Below are 24,558 nucleotides of genomic sequence, written 5' to 3' on the forward strand. Positions count from 1 at the left end.
ATGTGCATAGAGCTGGGTAAACCACATGAGTTCCTGAACTGGAGCCCTCACCATCCACCTGCTTCCAGCAGGGCCCAGAACTGCCAGACACTTGTTGGGACCCTGGGTGTGGTCCATGACCCAGCCAGAGAGTCACTGTGAATTTCTTCTTTGAGATATCCTTTCCCACTACAGATCTAGGAGGCAGATTGGAGCCCCAGCCACAGGAGAGGAGGTAGAAAATAAAACAAACAGCATGAATGTTGGAGTCATGTGGATGATTACATAAGGCAGGATACTTGCTGGCTTGGCGAGGAACAGGTAGAAACAGTGCTAGCCAGGGAGCTGAATGGCTGGATTCCAGTCCTTATTTTCTCAGGCAAGTCCATCCCCCTCTGAGCTGCCTCAGTTTTCTCTTCTGGAGAACAAGCAACTTGGAAATCAGTGACCGCAGAGTTTCCTCCTCACAGCTTGTCCTCAGTGGCTCTGTGCCAGGGCTTTTTCAACTTGTTTGAGCATCAGGGTCACCAAGGGGTTTTCTCTCTTGTCCTTCCAGTAATGTATGTGTGCTTACCAATTTTACCAGTTTTTGTTGTTGTTTGCTTGTTTGTGTGGTTAAGTATATATAACACAAAATATTCTACTGTGACCATTTTTAAGTGTACAATTTGGTGCCATTAATCATGTTCCCAGTGTCATGCAACCATCTCTAGCCCTAAGCAAAGCTTCTCCAAGCCATCTGCTATAGCTTCCAGCCCCCTTCCCTAAACCCTGTGTTCTTCAGCTGAAGATGGCCTGGTCTTGAAGGGAAACCTTCTCATCACTCCAGACAGAAACCCTATAGCCATTATCAACAAATCCTCATTCTCCCCCTTCTCTCAGCCCCTGGTAACCACTAAATCTACTTTCTATGTCCATGAATTCGCCCATCCTAGACATTTTACATAATTGGAATCATACATTATTTGTCCCTTTGTGTCTGGCTCATTTCACCTAGCGTGATGTTTTCCAGGCTCATCCGTGTCACATGTTTGCTTGTTTTTTATATTGGTATTTGTGAAACAATAATATCCATCCTGAAAATGGTGTAAAACATGAGTTTATAGTTTAACAAGTTATTATAAAGGGACTAACATGCTATACCACTACCCAGACCAAGAAATAGAACTTTGCCAGCAGCCAGCAGCCCTCAGGCCTGTGGGTCCCTTCCCAGTCTAGGCTGCTCCCTTTCCACCAGAGGTAGCCATTACCTTGACTTTTTGGGTGATAATTCCCTTGCTTTTCCTTATGGTTTTACTGCCTGTGTTTGCATCCCTTTTGCCTGTATATAATATTGTATCTATTCTTTTGCATCTTATATCTTTTCTTTAGTATTTATTTGTGGGATTCATCTACATTGTTGCATGTAGCTATAGTTCTTTCATTTTTAGTTGGCTTTTTATCTTGAATTTGTCATTTATTTTTTTAAATAGTACTCTCAAAGGGTACAAAAACAAAAGATATAAAGAATAATAAAATGTCTTCCTCCCACCTTCATTCTCCAGATACCCTGTTCTCTCTAACCAAAGGCAATAAGAGTTATATGTTTATCTTTCTGGGGAGCTTTTTAGAAATCGGTAGCTCTGGGGTCTTACCAGGATTGGAAACCACTGATCCTTAGAGGACCTGTGGGTATCTTGAGCAGGCAGCTTAACTTTCACGCATTAATGAAATGTATTGCTTTAAAAGAACGGGGATAAATCTTTGCAAAGCAAGCTTGGAGCGCCCTTTCTTAAGCTCTGCAATATCCTGAAAAATAAAATTAGACTAAGAAAGGGGGAGTTTTGGAGGAGGAAGGGCATCATGGTCATTGTAGTGTAAGGGAGTGGGTGTTTATGGCAGTCAGGGGCCAGTGTGTTGGTTTGTAGAGGAACCCACAGCCCTCTGAAAGCATTGTAGTCAGAGAGTTTCAAGGAAAATAGTTACATTCATCCTGGCCCAGGGAGTGAGCTGCTGTGGTAGGTGGTGAGCCACTGGGCCCACAACCTATTCAATAAACGAGTCATGAAGAATCAAATACTTTGCAGCTATGCACAGTTCTGATACAAAGGACAGGAGGACACAGAGCCTGTCCTTGCTCAGATCCCCAACCTGCTGAAGGACCCAGAGTTTGTGCAGGCACAAGGAGCCGGCTCAGTCCAGCACTGTGGAGTAGGCTAGATGTTTGTTCTGTAGTGGGAGCATGGACACAAACTTACAAGTAAGTGCAGAGTCACCGGTTTGGCACAGGGCCGAGAGCACTGGACCCAGAAGACCTGAGTTCTAGAATTGGGGATATAATATGTACAGGGAACACTGAAAAATAGAAAATCTGTGCCTCGAAGGGAACCATGGGGATGGAGCAGAGACATCCCTCCCCTTCACATTTCAAGCAGGAGAAATGATAACGCCCCTTGGCCAAGTGGTCATGCTCTATGTCTCTGAGGTGGCCTGTCGTGGTCCTTTGGGCCACCACTGTGGCAGTGCCACTCCCAACAGTCCACCCTCTAACTCCCTCTCATCAGACACTGGTTCTGGTTCTTTTTCTGAGCAGGAAGATGAGGCACCTCCCAGGCCCCCTCTTCCTGAACTCTATAGCCCAGAGGACCAGCCCCCGGCTGTGCCACCTCTGCCAAGGGAGGCCACCATCATCCGGCACACTTCGGTGAGGGGCCTCAAGCGGCAGTCTGACGAGAGGAAGCGAGACCGGGAGCTGGGCCAATGTGTGAATGGGGACTCAAAGGTGAGCGGGGAGGGTCCCTGGAGTTGCCCCAGTGTGTGGGGGGAGGAGAGGTGACATGGGGCCTGCGTCGTACTCGCCCTGGGCAGCGGTAACAGCCTTAGACTCTGTTCACAGGTGGAACTTCGGTCATACGTTAGTGAGCCTGAGCTGGCGACCCTCAGCGGGGACACAGCCCAGCCCTCTCTCGGACTTTTGGGCCCTGAGAGCAGGTACCAGACGTTGCCGGGTAGAGGTAAGGCAAGACCCTCCATGGAGTCTTTACTGAAAGCGCTCCCTCCCTCAACTGTCACCAGTACCTCACGCTCTTCTGCTTGCAGCCTTGGGCCTAGATTTGGGCAGCAGCTGTCAGGAGGCCCGGAGCTGCTGCTCCTTCCTTTATCCCACATCCTGATTCTCTTCCTCTTTTTTTACATCTGTCCTGGGAATAGTAATAATACCAGTTACTACAGAGCCAGGCACTGTGGGACCTTCAGGCTCACAGCAATCCTGTGAGGGAAGTACTGTTAGTATCCCATTTTAGAGATAAGGCAACTAAGCCTCAGAGAAAGTGAATACTTTGATAAGTTATGGAGCCAGAATGCAGTCCCAGTGTTCTGGCTCCAGAATTCATGCTTTTAGCCACTGTCCCCTGCAGGCTGGGCTGTTGGGTGGCTGCCATCAGCTTGGCTATCTGGTGCCTTCCCGAGGATTTCCTTTCCTCTTCTCTGTCATTCTAAGACTCAGTGAGACCTTACTTTATTTAAATGAATGCCCTTTTCAAGTGGGCCACGTTCTCATTGCCCTTACCTGACTCTTCAAGATGGGGATGGAAACAAACTGAGGCCTTTAGGTTCTGCTCGTCTCCCATTTTCCCCATTTTCTGAGGAGCCAGACCCTCTTTCTCAGAAATTCCCTAAAGGGGAGGCTTCCTGACCTCTCTGCACCTGGGCCTCCTGGGACCCCTTAGCACATTGGCAGCTTTCCCTCACCTGTTCCTCACTTGATCTTCCTGTCTGCTCTTGGAGGTAGAAGGCCTCCTTTTGGCCAGGCCAGGAAGCAGAAGGACACAAAGAAGTGTTTATGGCACCTGTGGGATATGTGACTTCTAGCCCACCACACTGTCTTACTGGTTTGTGGCCTGAGCTGGCCCCTGGGAGGGTGTGGACCTTAAGTTTTGCTGAGTTCGGGCCACAGCAGCACTTGGCATTGTGCTCTGGGGTCCTTTTCCCTTCATTAATTATGGCCGAGCTGTGTTTATCAATGGAGTTTAAATTAGTGGTATTTGGGGCAGGACTATTACTCTTGCTCACCCAGGATTCTCTGGGCATCGTAGGCCATTTATCATTTGTTTTTCTTATGTATTAAATGCCAGTGGTGTCCTCAGTCAGTGTGATGTTCATTTCTAGATATTTAGGTACCACCGCAATAAGAATTGCTGCGAGTGGAGAAGCACAGGCTTTGGGGTCAGGCTAACCAGGGTGAAATAATACTTCTAAATCATAGGGCCCAGAACATGGTAAACACGTGATCAACAGTGTTCTTAGCCATGTAACATCAGACAAGTTCCTTAACCTCTCGGAGCCTTAGATTGCTTATCTTTACAATGATCAGGGAATGCCTACTTTGTACGGCTATAAAAAATACCTAGTATAATGCCTGCCTATTACATAGTAAGTGCTCAATAAATGCTTCATGCCGCCTTCTTTCTCTTCATCCATTTATTCATTCTTTTAGTCAGTCAACCAAGAGTTGTAGAAATTGTAATCTAGTTAGGGAAACAGGTATGTTGACATTGTGGTCAGTGCTGTATCCAATGAATATAATGTGGGATATAGGGGATAACTAATTCTGCCTGGGGCATCTGAAAGGCTTCACCAAGGTAGAACATTTGAGTTGGGTTGTGAAGGGTGTATAAGAGTTCATCAGGAAGAAGATGGATGAAAGGCATTCCTACCCCTTCTTCCTTTCAACCTGCCAAGCAGCTCAGGTCTTCTGCATATGAAGGAAGCCTAGTGTATCCCATAGTTCCACTGGGACACTGTCCGCCATCAGGGGCAGATGGCATTCCTAGGCTGGTCCCCCTATCCTGCACCCTGGGGGCCTTACTCTTCCAGTCCCTGGGAAGGAAGAGGAGACAGAAGAGTGTGGGTCATTGGCTGGGAGCTCTTGGCGGCCCTTATGGGAATGGGAGGTTGATAGGAAGGGCCAGAGCTTGTCTGCCCTACCGTGAACACCCTTGGATTTCTCTCCTCCCTAAGGGCTCTCAGGATCCACGTCAAGGCTCCAGCAATCGTCCAGCATTGCTCCCTACGTCACGCTCCGGAGGGGTCTAAATGCTGAAAGCATCAAGATGACCTTCCCTGTGAGTGGCCTTGAGAAGTTTTTGAGTTGCCCATTGCTCCCTCATGTGTAGAGGGGAGGGGCTCTGAGGTGGATGGTGATTGGTGAACCTTTGAGCTCAGAGGTTCCCCTGCCACCATGTGTTCACAGACACCTTCCGCACTGCCCACCAAGAAGGGCAGGGCCTGCTTGGAGCAGCATCAGGCTGCCCTCTGCATTTCCCAAGGATCCCCCACCTTTCTCTCCAGCTCGTCAGGGTCATGGGAGGGAGCCTGCACTGTGCGTTATGGCCTATCACATGCTGCATGTGAGCCTGACTGAACAGGTCTAGACCTCAGTAACTGCCATTGCAGGATGGGGTGCTTCCCAGAGGGTGGGGTGCAGCCCAGTGAGGGCTGTGGGCATCACGTACTTAGAGGAGTGGTTCTCAATGCAAGAGGGGCTAAACTAGAGTGTGTGTGTGTGTGTGTGTGTGTGTGTGTGTGTGTGTGAGAGAGAGAGAGACAGAGACAGAGAGAATGGCAATGAGACCAGCAGGGTTGCTGCCCTCTGTGTTCCCAGCCCAGCTGCTCTATCTGTAACTCGCCCTCCCATCCTCTGCAGAGACCTAAGAGTGCCTTGGAGCGCCTGTACTCAGGGGACCACCAGCGGGGCAAGATGAGCGCGGAGGAGCAGCTCGAGCGCATGAAGCGGCACCAGAAGGCCCTGGTCCGTGAGCGCAAGAGGACGCTCAGTCAAGGAGAGAGGACAGGCCTCCCTTCGTCCCGCTACCTCAGCCAACCTCTCCCTGGAGATCTCGGCTCAGTATGTTAGAAGGGTCCAGACAGGCAGGGCTGGGATAAGGAACAGAGTTTCCCCTCAAACTGAGCAGGGCTTCCTTGATTCCCCCCAAAACAAGCATGTCACACTCCCTGAGAGAGTGGGCTGTTGACCTAGATGGTTCAGAACATACCCCGTGGGGCTGTTTGCCCATGGCTGTGTGTGTAACCTGGTCAGAGAGTGACATAGAACCAGAGCAGGAGAGAGGATGTCACAGCAAGAGTCGAAGAGCCTGCGAAAGTATCCAAAGTCAGTCTTCCAAGCTGAGTTTGAGAGGGGCCTTTGTAGGCATTTGGAATCTCAGCTGAATCAAGGACCTGGGAATACAGAGTCTGAGGAGTGGAGGAGGAAGATGATATGATCTGATAAGGAGAAACACAAGCAAACCAACCAGCTTTTCAAGCCTCCAAGCGGATGCCCTGTGGGAATTACTGGACACGGGTGGTGTCCCACAACTCTGAGGGCTGGTGGTCTCCCACAGCTTGTGGTGCTAAAAGGCCTCATGGTGCCCCCAGAGAGCTGGGGAATCTATGCTGCCCCCTGGTGGCACTGCCCAGCACTGTGCCGTGCCCACAGTCGCCTTAGGTCCCTTTTGGAAACATTCCATTTGACTTTTCCCTGTTGTTTGAAATCTCACGTTTCCCTAGCTCTTTAGCCTGACTGCTATTTCCCTAATTCATTGCACAAGCTCTCTTGCTTTTAGTGTTATTGCTCATTGCCCCTCTAATCCTGCCTGATTGTGTTTACAGAAGCTTCTAATTTGCATTGAACATTCTCTAACTGGCCTGCGCTGTTTGTTACCAGGCTTGTAATAGCAGCTCTTAATAGCTTAGTGAGCACGCCTAGATGTGACTCACCTTTCTGGTGCCCCCAACCACATGACTTATAATTGACTCGTCCCAGACACTGCCCGGCAAAGCTGAGCCAATCCCCTGCCTGAGAACCTTGGCCATTGGCAGAGGTTTGGGCATTACGAATTTATCCAAGTTCGTGCTTTACACTTGGACAGTAGACGTGGACTTTGGAGACTGCACGTTTGAATAAGTTCTTCCAAGTCTGACGTTGTTCAGTTCCAATTCCTCTGGTCCCATTGCACAATTTCTTATAGAAAACCTTTTGTGTTTCTGGTACTTATTAACTTGAATGGATAGCAAAATGTGCTACGTTCTGTATTCAGAGGGGCTCTGTGCAGCTGTTAGCTCAGACACCAAAGGGGTAAGACCCAAGACACTTTAAGCTGCAAACCTGGTAACTTTTAAACTTTATAAGAAAATGTCATATGGGATAACACTGACCCTTTACAACTTGATGTCTCAAAAGTAGAAAGATTATCTAAAAAGTATAACTTCGATACCTTGTAATTTTTCTCTTTAAAAAAAAAAAAAAAAGACTGGTGTAAGTCTCTGCATCAACGCCAATAAACGTGTTGCTTGATGAGAATGGATTGGCGTGGTTCTTCCTGAGGATACGTCATAGAATCTAGTGATCCTTTGCTGTTTGTGTAAACAATCAGGCTGGGCTACAATGAGGCCTTGTCTCTATTTGGGGCACTTGTGAGCGTGTAAGAAAATGTTTGTTTACTTTGTGAATCATTAAATTAATTTTTCATCTCTGGAACTTCATTTGCCTAATCCTTTCAAACTATATGGAAATCAACAGCTAAGAACAATTACATTGGCCTGGAGTTGGTACTGAGAGCTTGTGCATGAATGGGTGAAATGTCTGTTATGGCTATAGGTTTGGGGGTATTTGAAGGGTCCTCAAAGACAACTGTGACTGTTTGTGGCTCCATGAGGTGGACGAGGTAGGAAGGAGGCAGTGGCCTGGGTTGTATAAGCATCCCCCTGAGCATAGGCTTTGCTTCTGGTCAAAAGAAGAGAGGCTTGGAGCCTGTTCCCTATTCTCACCAGCCTGCTGCGTGTCAAAGTCCCCTGAGGATGCAAGCCACAGGTGGCTGGGAAGCCTCTTGGAAGCAAGACCCTCATGCTTGAACATTAAAGTGGTTGGGTTAGATTTTTCCTCTTGTGAAGAGATGCTTATTACAAAGTCAGTGTTACCGAATAGCCCTGGGAAAGTTGTATTTGGTTTATCAACTCAATTTTAAATTATTTTTTATTTTTTAACTAAAAGCATCTACTGCAGATAGATGCTATCTTATGTATCACCTTTATCTACCTCACTAGCCCCATGATGCTCCCATGTCGCCATCCCCAGCCCTGCAGTAGTTGTGCACACCACCCTGTGTCCTGTATCCTCTAATGAGAGGTTCTTGGTTATTCCACTTGCTTGACAGGACCTCAGAGGACTTGTTTTCTCCATTATTTCTGAGCCTAGGTCATGTGGCTCCTGAACTAGAAAACCTTCCCTGAGCTGTAGGGCAGCAGAAGGGGCAATTCCCTTCTCGGGAGCACTGCCCTAGATTCTGTTTTGGGTTTACTCTCTCAGACCCAAGAGCCTACTACATCCTTGGGAACCATTGTGAACCCAAAGCCCTGGTTCTAAGAGCAATGCCCTGGGGATGCATGTTTGAACCCTCTGGGGGCCCAGATCAGAGAGAAAGTAGCAGTCTGGCAACAGCCCATATAAAGGGGATGGAGGCCTCATTCTCCGTTAAACAAGGAGTTACAGCTCATAGGAGGGACCGTCCATCACAAAACTACTGCGTTGTTTTAGAGGCAAGGAGGTTGAGGTCCACAGTCACATAGCATTGCCCTGTGAGTCACAGGCCTGTCTTCTCAGAGCCTGTAAGGACTATCCTAAAGGGACCTGGTGTGGCTCTTTCAGCAGTCAGGAAGTGACTGCTCTTAACCCTCTTGTTTGTTGCCAGTGGAAACGCGAGCAGGACTTTGACCTACAGTTGCTGGAACGGGCCATGCAAGGGGAAAGAAAGGACAAGGAGGAGAATGGCTGGTTGAAATTGCAGGCCATGCCTGTCACCGAGTTGGACCTGGAGCCACAAGACTATGATTTGGACATCAGCAGAGAGGTGAGGGCAGGAGCTACCTTCATGCCACCCCAGGAGGCACGGCCTTCAGGCTCCCAGCCTGACCAACCCTCCCAGTGGCACTGGAGAGTGTTGGCCTGAATGAGGACAAGGCTAAGCCTCGATGTGGTCCAGGAGGATGGCTGGATAGCAGCTTGAGGCAATAAAAGGAATCCAGGCTTTCTGATACCCATTCCAACCTTTCTGTGTATTTTGGGGCAAGTCGTTTAACTCCTCTATGCCTCTATTCTCTCAACAATAAAGTGGGTTGTTGTAAGGATCAAGTGACTTAGTATGTTGCTGGGAGGATTAGCAGTGATCAGAAAGCCATGAGCACAGGGCCTGGCATATGATAGGTGCATGATGTAGTTATTGTTAGGTAGTGTCCCCTAGAAAACCAAAGATTGGCCTTACAACTGGCCACACAGGACAGCTTGGACAATCAGACTTGGAGTAGTGAAGGGCAGGTTTGAAAACCGTAAGCGAAATTTCTACCCCTGACTGGGGCTAGGAGATGGGTCATGGTTCTGGTATGAATTCTTCAGGCGCCCTCTGGTGGCTAACATGCATCATAACAGAGTGGGCCTAGGAAAGCCAGTAGCCCCTGAATCTTTTACCCAGTCAGGAATGTTGCTACCCAAGGGAAGAGAAAGGGGACTTAGGGAGTGACAGACTCAGGGCCTTCAAGACATAGGGTGATCTTCTGTGGTCTATATTGTTTCATTTGTAAGCTCTGGAAGGCAGAGCCTATAGCTGTTTGGTTCACCTTTGTGCCCTTAGCACCTAGCACAGGGCTTGGAACACAGCAGGTGCTCCATCAATACTTGCCCAATGAAGACTGTGTTGAGTGAATTGCACAGTTGCCCACAGAAGTCCGGAGAACATTTGCACAATGGCTTGGTCTGCCCTGAAGCCACATGAGAGGAAATGCACTCACCACGTGAAGGGCGGGTCTAGGGGACGCCTTGCAGAACTTGCCCACAAGTTTGTCTGATGTGGGAATGAGTGCTGAGGAGGAGCTGTGCCCTTCCTCAGTGTCTTCCTCCTGTATTAAGGAGCAGGGGCAAACCCACGCACAGGCAGATTTTGCCACTGTTATCTACCTGACTCGTATGTTTGGGGTTCATGTGTTCTTTGGGAGCAGAGTGTGGGTGAGTAGATGCTTGTGGAGTTGCTGAGTGCTGGTTCAGCTAGGGCTCCAGGGGTTAGTTAGGCCAGTCTCCTGCCCTCAGACCTTTTCCCTTTGGCACCTGAAGCAACCAAAGGTCAGTGCTTTCTCAGATTCACTAAAGAAGCTTCCACATCCTGCCTTGGCAGTGGAAATGTGTTCTGTAGTGTCCTAATGGGCCTGCCAGCAAGGAAAAAAGTCCTTATCTCTAACCTAAATCCTTTCTGCTTCAATGTAATCCGCTTCCTTCCTCTGTGTCTGCCCCCATTGGAAATAACAGAGAAGAGTTTATTTCTTACCTTTTTGCACTAGAGTGAAAGGGCTACATGGGCTTAAGTCCAAATCCAGATTTACCCTGGAATTGGATTTAGCTTGTTTTTAGAAGCTTTAACCAATTCCATTTAAATGTGCTTTTATCCTTCAAAGAGAAGAAATTCTTCAGGGTGTGCAAAAGTTGCCTTCATGATTCTTAGGCCAAGCGAGAGTTTGCCAAACTGAGGTTACCACTGGGTTGTGTGAGATCCTGGTGGGGAGGAGTGGGCCATTTTCCTCTGGAAAGCAGTTGACGCAGCATGGCTGCCTCTGCCCCTTTATAGGGACAGACAGCACTTTTGTTTCCTTTCTTTCATTCGTCAGTCCATCCAACCAGTAGTCCAAGGAGTACCTGCTGAAGAGCTACTAAGTGCCAGGCCCCTGCACTGGACAGACAGAGAAAGTCACCGATAGAAAGCAAAAGAGTAACAGGAGGAGGGCATGACCTAGTTTGGGGATCAGGGAGGTTTCTCAAGGTGAGGTCAAAAGGATGAGAAAGAGTCAGTGGAGCAAAAGGAAGAGCATCCCAGGACAGGAAACAGCAGGGACAAAGGCCCCATGGTAGGAGGGGAATTCAAGGAGAACTGGTGGGTCAGCGTGGCTGGAGAGGTCAGCAGGTCAGATCACGTAGGGCCTTGTGGTTAAGGTGACCGACATAAGGGGTTATCTTCCTCCTGAGAGCTTTTAGTCTGTTTTTTTTTTTTTTTTTTTTTGCCTTACCCCTTCCATTCCCTCAGTCTGTTGGAGGTGGTCTGGTATAGCAGAAAGAACATGGGCTTTGAAGTCAGACCTGGGTTTAAATGTCCACCCCACTCTTTGTGATCTTGGCAAGTTTCTCAATCTCTCTGGACTTCCTCACGAGCAGGAGTCAACAAGAAGCAGGTTCTAAGCACCTGAGCCTCCCCCTTGTCCTCCTTCTGGTCCTCTCGTCAGCTGTCCAAACCAGAGAAGGTCGCCATCCCTGAACGTTATGTGGAGCTGGACCCCGAAGAGCCGCCCAGCCTGGAGGAGCTGCAGGCGAGGTATCGCAAAGCTGAGAAGATCCGCAGCATCCTCACCCGGTCAAGGTCAGCCCTTGCTCTGCCCAAGTCCGGCAGCCCATTCAGCCCATCCCCAGGGGGCGTGTTAACCATGCGGGCCTGAGCCAGGCTGACTGGACCGCCCCTGGTGCCAGGCCTGCATCTCAGGTAGCCCTGATCATAGGAAGGAACAGGCTGATACCACATCACTGACAAATCAGTGAGGAAGCTTGTCTGGGACATCCAGAAGTCCTGAAAACACTCATGGAGGTGCCCCATCCTGAGCCTTCACCCCCAAATCTGTGTCCGTAGTGACCCACCAAGTGTAGGGAGTGGAGCCAAGCAAGGCGGTGAAGTGTACAAAGTTGGAGATCAGCTCCAAAGATGGCTCTCCAGCATTAGACCCTCACGCAGACCTGTGGACCAGACCCAGGGGCCTCAGCTTTGTCCTGAGGATGCTGCGGACTGTGCCCACCTGTCCACCTCTGTAGCAACCCTACAGCCTCCCTGCCACCTCAGCCCCGTAGCCTCGGAAACTTAAACCTGTAGTTCGTAAGCCTCCTTTTCCTTAGGCTAACCATTTCATGTCTGCATTTAACAAGAGCTTTGATCTGGGGCTCTTAACTTGTGGTCTGTGACCCTCCCAAAGGAGGAACAAAGTTATGAGCATTTAGGCGTTTGGAGACAAGCATTCATACCTTTGTCTAGGGAGAAAGTCTATAATTTTCATCTGATGCCCCCTCAAAAGGTTGAGAACCTCCAGGCCAAGGAGACCCCAGCTGGGCCTCTGACCTGCATTCATGAGGCTGGCACCTCGGGCTGGCCAAGGGCCCACAGTCTGTTTTCTGGCCCATCTGCAGCGTGTCCAACCTGCAGTCCGCGGCAAGCCAGGACCAGAACAGTGTGGCCGACCTGGACTCTCAGCTGCAGGAGCAGGAGCGCATCATCAACATCTCCTACGCCCTGGCGTCTGAGGCCTCCCAGCGCAGCAAGCAGGTGGCAGGTAAGGCCAGGGATGCAGTCTCCCAGCCTGGGGTCTAGCCAGCTCTTCCCTGCGGCTCAGGGCCCAGAGTCACGAGTCAGTGGGGAAACCAGGTGTCTGGGTTGGCAGTCGAGGGTCACTAGTGCATTCTCCTGACCAGAGAGTGTCCTGTTCATGAGCACAGCAGGGCAGTGGACGGTGCATTGGGCAGCCCAGGAAGTGGGGGAGAAAGCGTGGGAACTGGAGCACTGGAGTGTAAGAGGAAAGAGGTCCTGGGAGCAATTATTATCCTTAAGTCCAGGGCTGGTGCTGCTCTTCAACTTTCTCTGAGATAGTGGGTTAAGAACAGATTTTTGAGGTGCCTGAGCCATAGGATCAAGGTTAAGGTTTCTGACCTCATGAAGAGGGGACAGCAAAGCCATTGGTGCTTGAATTTCTTGCTGGGATGAGGCAGAACGGGGCCCTTCTAGCCTTCCCTGGGACCCCGCTCAAAACCAAAGCCCCTGTTCACCTAATCAGACTGCCCTGTGCCAGAAAGCAGGACTTGCGAAGGTGGGACTTTGCTGGCCAGGGTGGGTGAATAGCACTGAGGGGTGCGTGTGTATAATGGTGTGTTTATGTATGTGTGTGTACATTGGTGTGTGTGTGTGTGTGTGTAAAATGGGTGCTTTCTCTCTGACCAGCCAGGAAAGGAACTCAAGTCTCTTCCCTCACCCACATCGTACCCTCTGTGTGCCCTCAAAGTTCTCCTAGTCTCGTTTCTCCCCAGATGCAGAGGCCACTGTGTCTAGGTGGTGCCTCTGGCCAGGTGTGCTCTAGGCTTTCTGGGGAGGGGGCAGTCATAGAACCCGAAGTCATATCCACAGTCCCCACCAGTCCCCCCAACCCTGGCCAAAGGGTCTAGAAGTGTCTAAGGGTGGGGCCTGCAGGACCCTGAGATGACTGGCCCTGGGGAGTCTTTTCTGGCCACTGTGTCTAGGTGGTGCCTCTGGCCAGGTGTCCTCTAGGCTTTCTGGGGAGGGGGCAGTCATAGAACCCGAAGTCATATCCACAGTCCCCACCAGTCCCCCCAACCCTGGCCAAAGGGTCTAGAAGTGTCTAAGGGTGGGGCCTGCAGGACCCTGAGGTGACTGGCCCTGGGGAGTCTTTTCTGGGGGGGGCAAAAATGGCCTCAGGCAACCATGGAAGTGGCTGAGGACGAGGGGAGGGGCCAGGGTCTCAGCAGAAGGCCTGTTTCCTGTGCCCTATGACCCCATCCTCCACACTCAGCAGGCTGAGAGGTGGCCTCTGTAGTGTTCTGTGGCAGGGGAGGCAGGAGATGCCTCATCCAGACCGCCTCCTCCTAATGACCTTGGGGCTCCCTAGCCTGTCACAGCAACTTTTGAGTCCCTGTCAATGTGGAGGGTTCTGGCGGGACTGCTCTACTACCCTGAAGTGCTCTCCTCTCTAACCTGTGCTTGCTCTAGCTCTGTGGGTCAGTCACCCTCAGCTTTCTGCTCACCAGCTAACGAGCACACCAGACCTAACACCCTGTGGTCAGTTAGCAGGGCCTCTCTCACTTCCCTTCCAAGTGATGCTCTTTCTGCAGCCTTGCCTCACTTTTGCTCCCTCTTTCCATCTCAGAGACATACCTGGGAACTGCAGGCCAGTCCCAGCCAGGCCCCCATGGGTGTGTCCCCCAAGCCCAGGCCATTAGTGGTGGGCAGTGGGGCCTGTGCAACACCCTCTCTGCCAAGTGGGGCGTCAGGCACTCTGGGAGCAGATGAGGAGTCTAACGCACCACTTAATTCCTGTGTGCCCCGTCTAGCACAGCAGCTGGTCCTCCTCCCGCCTAAAGCCCCTCTGTCCTCCAGGCCGACACCACCTTACCCCCCCTTAAGCAACGGACTCCACTACACCTTTGTCTAACACCTGCCAAGTAAGAGCCTCTGCCCGGCATGCCCCTTGCTGCTCACTGCCCCCCTTGCCTAGTGCTGAGCATGCCCTCCTTTCCCTCCTCCCGCCGCCGAGATGATTGCAGTGCTGCCTACTGAAGCTTCCTCCCTTTGGCAAAGCGGCCGCCACCGGGGAGACTGTCTTGAGTGGTAAGCAGGTAGGAGACTGGTGCTTTTTAGAAACTCAGTCTTCAGTGGCTCTGATGGAATATTGTGTGAAATCTAGGCCTCCTACCTCCCTAAAGACCTCAAGGGCCAGAACTGCACCCTCCACCCCATGCTCTCTTCCTGGCAGGTGACCTGATGTCCCAAGGGACCAGGGTAGGCCAGACTGCCAGCCTCAGGCAATTGGAAGAGAGGAGTTAGATCTTGCCAGGACTCAGGACTTTTGCCAAAGAACTGGAAGACTGGAAAAAGTCTGTTTTACAGATGAGGAAACTGAGGTTCAGCGAGGGAATAGAGCTTGCCCCGGGTCACAGAGTGAACTGGTGCCAGGGCAAGGGCTGGGACTGCCCTTTTTCAGTGGCTTGCACACCTTAGAAGGGAAGAAAAGGAAGCTTCAGGAAAAGACTGCCCAGGGCACTGTGAAAGTGTCCCTTAGCCAGGCAGAATATTCCAACACCGCCCTGTCAAATCCTCCCTGTGTGAATATTTAATAATGAGAGGCAGTGGGGGATTAAGGAAGGAGCCCTGGACCGGGAGTCAGGAGACCTGGTGTCTGGTACCATCTTACTTCGTGTCCTTGGCCTGGATCCTTGACTTTTGAAGCCAAGTGCCTCACCTGAACTGAGGAGGGTTGGATTAGAGGTCCTTGCAGTCCTTTCCCTGATATTTCATCTCCTATCATTTTGTAGGGTTTTTCCCTTTTCTACTTTTATGTATACTTACAGTTAACATTGTTGACCACCATCTGTCTGTCAGTTTGTTACACTGTGGTGGCTTGTGTGTTGCTATGATGCTGGAAGCTATGCCACTGGTATTTCAAATACCAGCAGAGTCATCCAGGTTGGACAGGTTTCAGTGGAGCTTCCAGACTAAGACAGATTAGGAAGAAAGGCCTGGTGATCTCCTTCTAAAAATTGGCCAATGGATCACAACAGAATATTGTCCGATACAGTGCTGGAAGATGAGCTTCCTAGGTTGGAAGTCACTGAAAATACACAATAGCTGCAACAGTGGACTCAAGCATACCATCGATCATGAAGATGGTGCAGGACTGGGCAACATTTTGTTCTGTGATATATAAGGGTGCCTCGAGTTGGAGCCAATTGATGGCAATTAACTAAGAACAACATTGTTGAGTACCTACTGTGTGTGCTAAGCAGCTCCTTTGACAACAACCCTAGGAGGGTAATAGCCTCCTTTTTACAGATAAGCAAATGACCACCTTGAGTGACTTGCCTAAGGAGCTGGTTTCTCAGTGTCAGAGCCAGGACTTAAACCCTTTCTGTGAGTCCAGAGTCTTTGCTCTTAATCGCCACTTGTGAGCTGGTCTGGGCCACACTCAAGAGCTATAAGTGTTTGGATAAGGGAGTGAAATAAAGGACCGAGAGTGTGTGTGCTGGGGGAGGAGGGGCATGGTTTTCAGCAGGTGTCCACTCACCTGGGTGCATCCCCAACCTCAGAGCAGAGTCGGTAGGCCCCAGCCAACATGAGGGTAGGAGGGAAGACATTGGCCTACTAGGGCCAGGCTCTCAGGAGATGTGGAGTGGAGATCCCATCGTTGAAGAACCCGCTGAAGCTCCAGCTGGGTTGTTGTAAAAAGGCCGCAGAGACCCTGCCGGGACTAGAGTTGAGTATGTGGTTTTCTCCTAGTGATTGAGCATGGTGACACCATCCAGGTCACAGAGCGGCTCTGTTCCTCCTGGCTTTTGCAGCCCCTGTGGCTTTTAGGTCCTGCATGCTCTTTCAGAACATATTCATGTTTCCTCTTACTCTTACAGTATATTCAGTAGGAGGTGGGTATAATCACCCTCCTTTTAGATTAGAGAAACTGAGGCCCATGGAGGCTGAGAGACTACTCAGTGAATGCAGGGCAGGGCCAGAACTGGACCCAGAGTCCTCTTTGCTCAGGCCCTGTGCCCTAGCAGAGCAGGATGTACTCCCTAGAAGTGGGAAGTCAGGGTGAAGGGAGGGTGGGACCAAGCAGCCATGAATCCTAGAAGCCAAGCGTCCCCCCAACAGCGGCCGCATTGCCCTGTCCCATGCTCTGCTGCTCTCTGTCTGTCAGCCAGTCTGCCATTCCCTGTCTCGTGTGCGCACACACATGCCCACCACCAGATGCGGGTGTGGGTCCTGCCAGCCTCTCATTGTTTCCTGTGCTTCTTGCCAGCCCAGGCAGTGACTGATCCGTGACCTATCCTGCAGAGGACAAGTCTGGAGCCAGAGACCCAATGGAACCAGCTTCCTCTGAGAAGATGGATCTTTCTGCCCCCAAGGAAACCCCTTTCACCTGCAGGGGTTCTGGCTAGAGGAAGGAGGAGCCCACAGACTATGGGGTGTTAACCATAGGGCTAGGTCCTAACACACACTCCACTTGTTTTAGTTCAGACTCCTTTTTACACATGACAAAGGCACTTTTGATACACACTATAAAATACTGACACTGTATTTTAGAATCAGAATATATTTTATAACATTCACCTCAAGGGCTGAGTGGCTGGAAAGATGAGGATGCAGGATTTCGTAGCTGCACATACAGAATCAGGTACCGTTTGGGTGGTAGGTGCGGGTAGGGGGAGAAGGGCAAGGCAAGCAGAGGCCAGTCCAACTTTGGATGAACTCAGGGGAAAGTTGGATTTGGAATGTGCTTCCAGTGGATTCCAGCTTCAGCTTCGTTGGCATGCTGCCTGGAAGAAGAGGGCTCCTTGGCTGCAGAGGTCACTGTCCCTGACCTGACCGGATGACCAGCTCCAGGTGAAACTCCACCAGGATGGCACGTGGTAGATGGCCCTTGGGTTTGGCTTAGGGGCAACAGTATGTTCGGGAGCTTTGGGCTTCCTAACCCACCCATAAGTTTCTCTCAGCAAAGGGCTCTTCTCAGAAAGAAAAAAAGTAGTTCACTTTAATTAAAAATATATATATGTACACTTAGAAATACAGAAAAGGTGACAGGAAGCAACTTTTATTGTATCATGAGCAATAAACTCCACACCGGGTGGCATCTACCTGAAAACCCCTGACTGAATGCCTTCCCTCCACACCAGACTGTGATGGAAATCCTGGGGCCTTTGCCACCTACCCTGGAGAGCCCTGGGTCAGGCTCCCCAGCGGGTGGTTGGTTGTCCAGGATGGGGCCTGGTGGCAGGAGGGCTGGCAGTGTGACCCCCCACCATCCTGATGGCCTGTGGCTGCAGGGCCTGAATGGCAGGACATTGACATGACTTCCAGCCCAAAATGAAGAGGGGACTTCCAAGACAGTCACAGTGTTCATGACCCTTTATTTAAGTCGTGTTCTCATGATATTCTGCATATAGAAAATGATGTTTAAAAAGAAAAAAAAAAAAATTGGGCGGAGCCACACTTTAAATGAAAGGTTATCTTTGACTATGCTCAGAAAAAAAATTTTTTGAATATATTTAGAAGTTGCCGTCTATTTTTAACTAATTCCATATGCTGCCAGTATCGACTTCATGACATTTGCCAAAATAAAATTTTATTTTTGCCTTTATAAGATTTTGTTGGAAAAATGAAATGAATATTTTGCAAGAGAAAGCTAATTTAAATGAGAGCATAATGGTTTGCAAAAAAAAAAAAAAAGATGTACAGATTAAAATATTAACCTGACATGCTTCCTGTTTCTTGCTGGGTATATTATCTGGTGAGTGGTCCGGGTTAGTTTTTTTCCATTTCTCTGGAAAATCCCCACTGTCAGCCCTTGATCATGCTCGTGTTCACCTATGAAAAGTTTCTCCTGATGAGAGTTCCTTGACAACTTGGTTGACTTTGAAGGCCTGGGGGAAGAAACCTGTGCTTCTAGGCTCTTGGCTGGGCTTCTGTAGCTGCTCGGGGTGGCCCCCACCCTAACCCACCCCTGCCTGAGAGCTGCCGGGCTGTGGATTCTCATGTGGGGGCTGCTTTGGCTAGTGGACTGCAATCCGAGACAGCATGGGGGAGGGAGAGGCACCACGGCCCGCTTCCGACCCACATGCTGCCTGCTTGTTCCGGTGAGGCGGCTTAGTGACAGACCATGGCAAACTGGGTTTGTATGTAATTCATTGTGACTTGTGATTTATGCTTAAAACAGAAGGCAAGAGGCCAGCTCAGTTTAGGGATGTGTATATTTCCAAATTTGTTGTTATGGCAGTTTTTCTGTATTGCCAAGTTGAGCACCGAGGTTTAGCATGACTTTCCAACTATTTAAAGCGGGCGAAAATAGTTTCCAGGGCTTTCTAAACAAGGGACACTGCTGCTTTTTTAGCTATTGATGTCGTTTTGAATTTTAAAATAAAAAAATACTCTCTGATCTTAAGCATTACTTGGAGATGGGTCTCCATAACAGATGAAATAGGAGGAAAAGAGGACTCCATAACAGTGCAAAGCCCCCTAACGTCCCCCAGCATAAAAAGAAAAGAAAAAAAAAGGCACAAGAGGCAATACCCCTCGTGCAGGATGGCCATCTGTAGACACTTGCTCCGTGAAAACATCGGTCAGTGGTTTTACTGTTGGTCTCAGTTTTTATTTTACACACACAATCCTTGTGTAGGCGAGAACGTGGCAACCCTCTAACTAGCTGCTGCCTTCGGAGTACTCAATCAGGGAGGAGGGTGTAGCCTGTTCTATAAGAATCATGGCCCAAATTTCGATCTGCAGAGAGCATGGCGGGCCCTCAGCTGAGACTCTATGAAGAGCGCACATGGTGCAAGAAAGGTATGTCCCAGCTACATCATGCATAGGCAGGAAGCGTGAGAAGACCTGTATTACCTTAGGCGAGATGGGGCCATCTATGAAAGTACTGGCTGCCCAGGGTCCCTATGGGATGGGGACAACTCTGGCAAGCTCTCTGAGGCCAGTGATTCCAGCATCAGTTCCTTACAAGACAGCACAGGGCCTGAGCAGAGCTTTAAACAGTGGGATTGCCACTGACAAAGGGGACATGAACGTGCTTCTGCTGCATCCATTTGCAGATATTCACTCCTGAGTTCTAACTTTAACCGAGGCCCATGTAGTGCCGAGGATGTCTACCTAATTTTAGCAAAAGCCAACAAGAACATTGTAGGATCTGGTATAAAATAAGGGTTGGGAATAAAATCTTTTCCTAATCCCCACTTGAACCTCCTGAAGTGTCAAGATTCTCAACCTGTCCAGAATGCCGTTTATAAATTAAGTGGTTGATATTGAAATGTATGTACATTTTGTGAGTACATATGAAGGAAATGTGCCCATCATTCTTCCCATCGTTTATTTTTCTGCTTGCCTTGATGTCCAGCTCTGGGAGTGTAAACTCTGTCCAGCCCTTCCCCTCTTTCTAACCTATCCTTGCCTTTCTTAAGCTTTGGTTATCTTCAGGTAAACAGTGATCTCCAGAATTTTCCTGGCTATTTTAGGTGTCAGACCAAAGCCAGGGAACCCTTTTTCTACCCCAAAGTCGTTCCGTCTCCACAGGCCCAGAGGGCTTTCTTTGTTGGATTGGAAGCAGGGGTGGCAGGCAGGCCCTGACTCAGCCAGATGAGCCCATTTTGGGCTTTGGAAGTTTCCCACAACCACAGTAGAGCACTACTACATGGTGAGTCTTTTTGTGTTCTCACCAAGGGTGGGAAAGGAGTAGCAAATTATTTGTCTAATCCACAAATCACCTTTCTAAAACATGGCAGGCAAATGCTGGGAGCCCTCTGCTTCCAATTCAGTATCAGACGCCAGGGTGTGTAAGGGACTTTGCCCATGTGGGTTGTGTGCCGTTATAAAAAGAACAAAGAGACGGGGCTGCGGGAGACATGAAAAATGGCAGCCCCTCCCTGCTCGGTAAACACGCCATTGCTTTGCCACCGTCACTCAAAAGGCTACCACTTTCATTCCTCTCTAGCAAAGAAACCTTTCTTCAGAGCGAGTGGCGCGGTACAAAGGCAGAGTACAAAACGTGTGCACATCACAGTCCCCGCAATTCTGTTTGAACAAGCGTATTGATTGGGTCTGACCCTGTTACATTTTTTCCCTATTATTTGAAAAGGTGCATCTAAGTGTGGTGAATTGAACCGGTGGAGCTGAACTTTCCATGAAAACTTCTCCAGGTATTTCTTTAGTTCAAAGCTTTTGAATTTTAAAGGGCATTTTTAATATGAGTCTGTTGAGTATTCCCTGTCACAGCCCAACAAGGGATGTTAAATGCAGATGAGCCTGGAGAGAGGGTTCCAGATGGGGGTAGACAGGCCCACCAAGGGGAGGTGCAGGTGGTGGCTGGAAATTGCCCCCCACCAGGGAAAATCCGTGGTTTGGGGAGAGATGCTGAGCCCTGTGCTTTGGAGCAGCAGATGCAGACCCTAAGAAACGACCTCTTCGAGCGCACTGGGAACGGCTTAGGGGGTAAGAAGTGGCAGTGCAGCTGAACTTCTCGAAGGTTTTTCATGGAGAACCAGGAACCACTCACAGGGAGCTCTTTCGAATGGACAAGGATTTTGTCCTCAGGAACTGCACACTCAAACTCACATGCCCCTTAGGACCAAGAGGGAATGAGAGAGGCAAAGTCCACTGGCTGAGGCCACAGAGTCAGAAGGAAGCTGTTATAACTGTGCTCAGTGCCACCACCCTCCAGCTCCTGGGTTGATATCAGTCATCACTGGCGGACACTTTCCCACTGAGCCCTGACCTGCGTCTCTATCCTTAACTGATTTGATACCTTTTGCTTGTTGTATAATCCATGGTCCTAGCAGTGATCCACAAAGTCGCCCTTTCCCCACACATGAGGTTCTCCTGACCCACTGAAGGTTCACAGCCCCCTTTGAGTTCCTGGCTCATTGTTGGTCCAAGTCTCTGTTTGCGTTTGGGGGCTTCTTAGATCTAGAAAGCACTTCCTTCCTAGACCCAGAATTTGAGTTCAAAGGTAGAATCATCCCTGGCAGAAGCTGAAAGATCAAATGCTCTGCCAAAAGAACCTAGGATATGGGCATCTCAGCAAAATCCTTTCTGTCCATGCCAAATCTTCACCCTCATAGACAGTGGCATGGGAGAGTCAACATAGGGTCAGAATCACTGTAGTAAAACAGTAGTTCTCTGCACACAGTTGTGGGAACACTGGCCCCCTTCAGATTCCTCCCTACTTGCTCTGGGAGTACCCAGGGGTATTTCACATATACTCTGAAATGAAGGATATTGTCCTATTCACTCCATTATCCCTAGTGCCCAGACAACGTCTGCCACATATAAGGTGCCAAGAAATAATTTTTTGAATGAATGAAATCAATGCCTGTTGCCCAGGAAGCTGCCTGTCTTGTTCAGATGGCTTTGTCTATCTCTGCTGTGATCTGTTATGTGTTTTATACTGTACGCTAGAGAGCATCCCCAGTTCCTTGAGTAGCAGGTAAGAGCAGGGATCATGGAATTCAAATCTACCCTTATGAACTCTGTGACCTGGTGGATGTCACTTAACCCCCTAAGCTTCAGTTTCCTCATGTGAAAAATGGGAATGATAATAGTACCTACCTTGCGTGAGTGGTTGTGAGGATTAGAGGAGCTAATCCTCAAACACAGTCCCTGGCATGGGGACTCAGTAAACGATCACTGTGCTGATCTTACCCTCATGTGTGTTCCTCATTAGGAACAGGGCTACAGGTGGTTCTTCCACATTTAAGCCTTTCTGTGACTGGGCAGGATGAGCAGGTTTGGCTACATCCACCATCCTTCTTCTCCTTACACCCACTTGTCCTTGTCTTCTGCCCTCCACCCTCTGTCTGCCATTTCAGACAGCCACCTGGAGCAGGTAAAGCAATGGCCCAGGGCTTTTGAAGTTGGGTTTGCAAGGCCAGGCCACTGCCAGGCTGCTCTCCTGAGCTCACCAGGTACTGAGGACAGGTGAATCCTCTGAGGCCTCCTCCTGCAACCCTGCGGCTGTCCACCCTGACATCAGATCAACCTGTGTACAGCCCTCTGATGTCAATTCCCAAACTGGATCCTCATGCCCTGCTCTGAGGACCCGGGGCTTTGAAGTTGGCCTATAACCTGAGCCTCCTGGAATAAAGTTGTCTGTTGTGCCTCAGAGCCCGCCTGGCCCCTGCAAAGGCATGGGGAGTGCCATGAACACCTGATAAATAATTCTTTCTGGGCCCAAGAAAGATTCCTTCCATTTAAAGGGGAGGAAAATTCCTTTGACCTTTTTATTGAAGTTCTGGGATGGTGGGTTAGAAAGGGCTTTCTTGTCTTTTCACTGAAGCCACGTGGGTGAGGCACGTTGTCCTTGAGAGCTGGGCTCCCCACCCCTGACAACCCAAGGTCCCCATAGCCAGCCCCAATCCCCCTGGCTCCTTCTGCCTCCCTTTATGAATAAATAGGAAAAGGGGCCTTACTCCCCTGGGCCCAACTGTGTTAGAAATGGCAGGGGTCTGGCAGACAGGGCTCTGTTGTCTTCCCATCTTTCCATTGCCTGGCATAGTCAAGAGGTGAGGCAAGCAGGGATATGCCCTGGATTTCCCACCAGAAGGAACCCTGGAAATGGACACTGGCTGACATGCACTGAGCACTTACCACACAGCAGGCCCTCTGCTAAGCCCCCTTTTATGCATGGCAGGACAATAGGATGTGTACTTGTATATAGTTCTGTGAAACTTTTCTTTATGGGGAAATGTAACATAAACATAGAAGGTACACAAAATAACAATGTACAGCTCAGTGAATGATCAGAAAGCAAACTTCTGTGTAGCCACCCATCCCAGTCAAGAAATAGAAGTTTGTCATTACCCTGGAGGCCTTCCTCATGCCCCCTCCCACTCAGTAGGCCCTCTCCTTTCCACAGTGAGTAACCACTCTTCTGACTTTTGTGGTAACCACGTATTTGCAGGCATTGTTGGATGATGTAATTTAGTGTACAAGTGGAATAATAGACATTTCTTTGTGTCTGTCTTTTTTTTACTAAAAAAATAAACATTATGTTTATTGTTAACATGAAGCATAGCTGAACAAGGGTTCCTCCATGGGGTGTGTCATGTAACTGTACTTTGTTCATTTTCACTGCTGTATAGTATTCCACTGTATGAACATCAGACAATTCTTTATCCATTCTACTGTTGAAGGACATTTGGGTTTTTCCAGTATGAAACTATTCCAAATAATGCTACTATAAACATCTTTATGCATGTCTCCTGGTACACGTGCCCTCATATTTCTTTTGATAAATACCTAGGTGTAGAATTGGTAGGTCATAGGATAAACATATCTTGAACTTAGGCAGAAAATAAACTTTTTCAAAGCAGTAATACCAATTTATGCTTCCACTGTCCATGTACGTGTTGTTCCACACCCTCACTGTGGCTGGCAGCCTCTGAGATGGCGCTCAGTGATCCCCACCAGAAGGTATTCACACCCTTATGTAATCTTCTGTTAAGTGTGGGCTGGACCTAGCAACTAAGGAACATCTTCTAATGAATAGGATATGACAGAAGATATGGAATGTCACTTCCAAGATTAGGTTACAAAAAGACTGTGGCTTCTGTCTTGGGCATCCTCCCTCCCTTTTTCACTTGCTTACTATAGGGATGCCAAGCTATGAGCTAAACTATGGAGAGGGCTACCTGGCAAGAAAAGCCCAGTGAGGACCTGAGGCCTGTAACAGCCACGTGAGTGAACTTGGAAGTAGATCCTCCCCCAGTCAAATCTTGAGATGGCTGCAGCCCTGTGAGACACCCTGAGCTAGAGGCACCGAGCTAAGCCCAGATTCCTGACCAGAAACAATGAGAAAATAAACGTTTATTGTTGTAAGCCATTAAGTTTTGGGATGATTTGTTATGTGGCAATGTATAATTAATACACTCACCAAAACTTTTTAGTTTTTTTTTAAAAAATTTTAGCTATTTTGATGAGTATGCAGTAAGTTTGATTAACATTTCCCTGATTATTATTGAGGTTGATCATATTTTCAAATGTTTCTTCACCATTGGGGTTTCCTTTTTCATGAAGTGCCTGTCAGGTCTCTTGCATTTTTCTATTGGGTTGTCTTTTTCTTATTGACTCATATGGATTCTTTCTACTTTATTTGAGAAGTGACTCCAAGGAACAAATGTGGAGAAGAAGGGAGGGAAGCTGACAGAAGGGCACCTTCTCAAGTTGGTCACTGTCGTGGGAAATTTGGGTCCAATCC

General features: G+C 49.1%; 1 protein-coding gene across 1 annotated transcript in view; it reads left to right on the top strand.

Annotated features, from left to right (window-relative positions):
• Positions 1–14,232, top strand: part of PLEKHA7 (pleckstrin homology domain containing A7) — a 154,252-nt gene extending 140,020 nt beyond the window's left edge. The window contains exons 20-26 of the mRNA XM_064289452.1: positions 2,552–2,740; positions 2,855–2,972; positions 4,978–5,081; positions 5,663–5,863; positions 8,706–8,864; positions 11,275–11,408; positions 12,221–14,232. Of these exons, the coding sequence (XP_064145522.1) occupies positions 2,552–2,740; positions 2,855–2,972; positions 4,978–5,081; positions 5,663–5,863; positions 8,706–8,864; positions 11,275–11,408; positions 12,221–12,401 (1,086 nt within the window). The 3' untranslated portion in view covers positions 12,402–14,232. The remainder of the gene's footprint in view (positions 1–2,551; positions 2,741–2,854; positions 2,973–4,977; positions 5,082–5,662; positions 5,864–8,705; positions 8,865–11,274; positions 11,409–12,220) is intronic.
• The last annotated feature ends 10,326 nt before the right edge of the window (positions 14,233–24,558 follow it).

This window comes from Loxodonta africana, chromosome 7 (genome assembly GCF_030014295.1).
Source record: "Loxodonta africana isolate mLoxAfr1 chromosome 7, mLoxAfr1.hap2, whole genome shotgun sequence".
NCBI classification, from domain to species: Eukaryota; Metazoa; Chordata; class Mammalia; order Proboscidea; family Elephantidae; genus Loxodonta; species Loxodonta africana.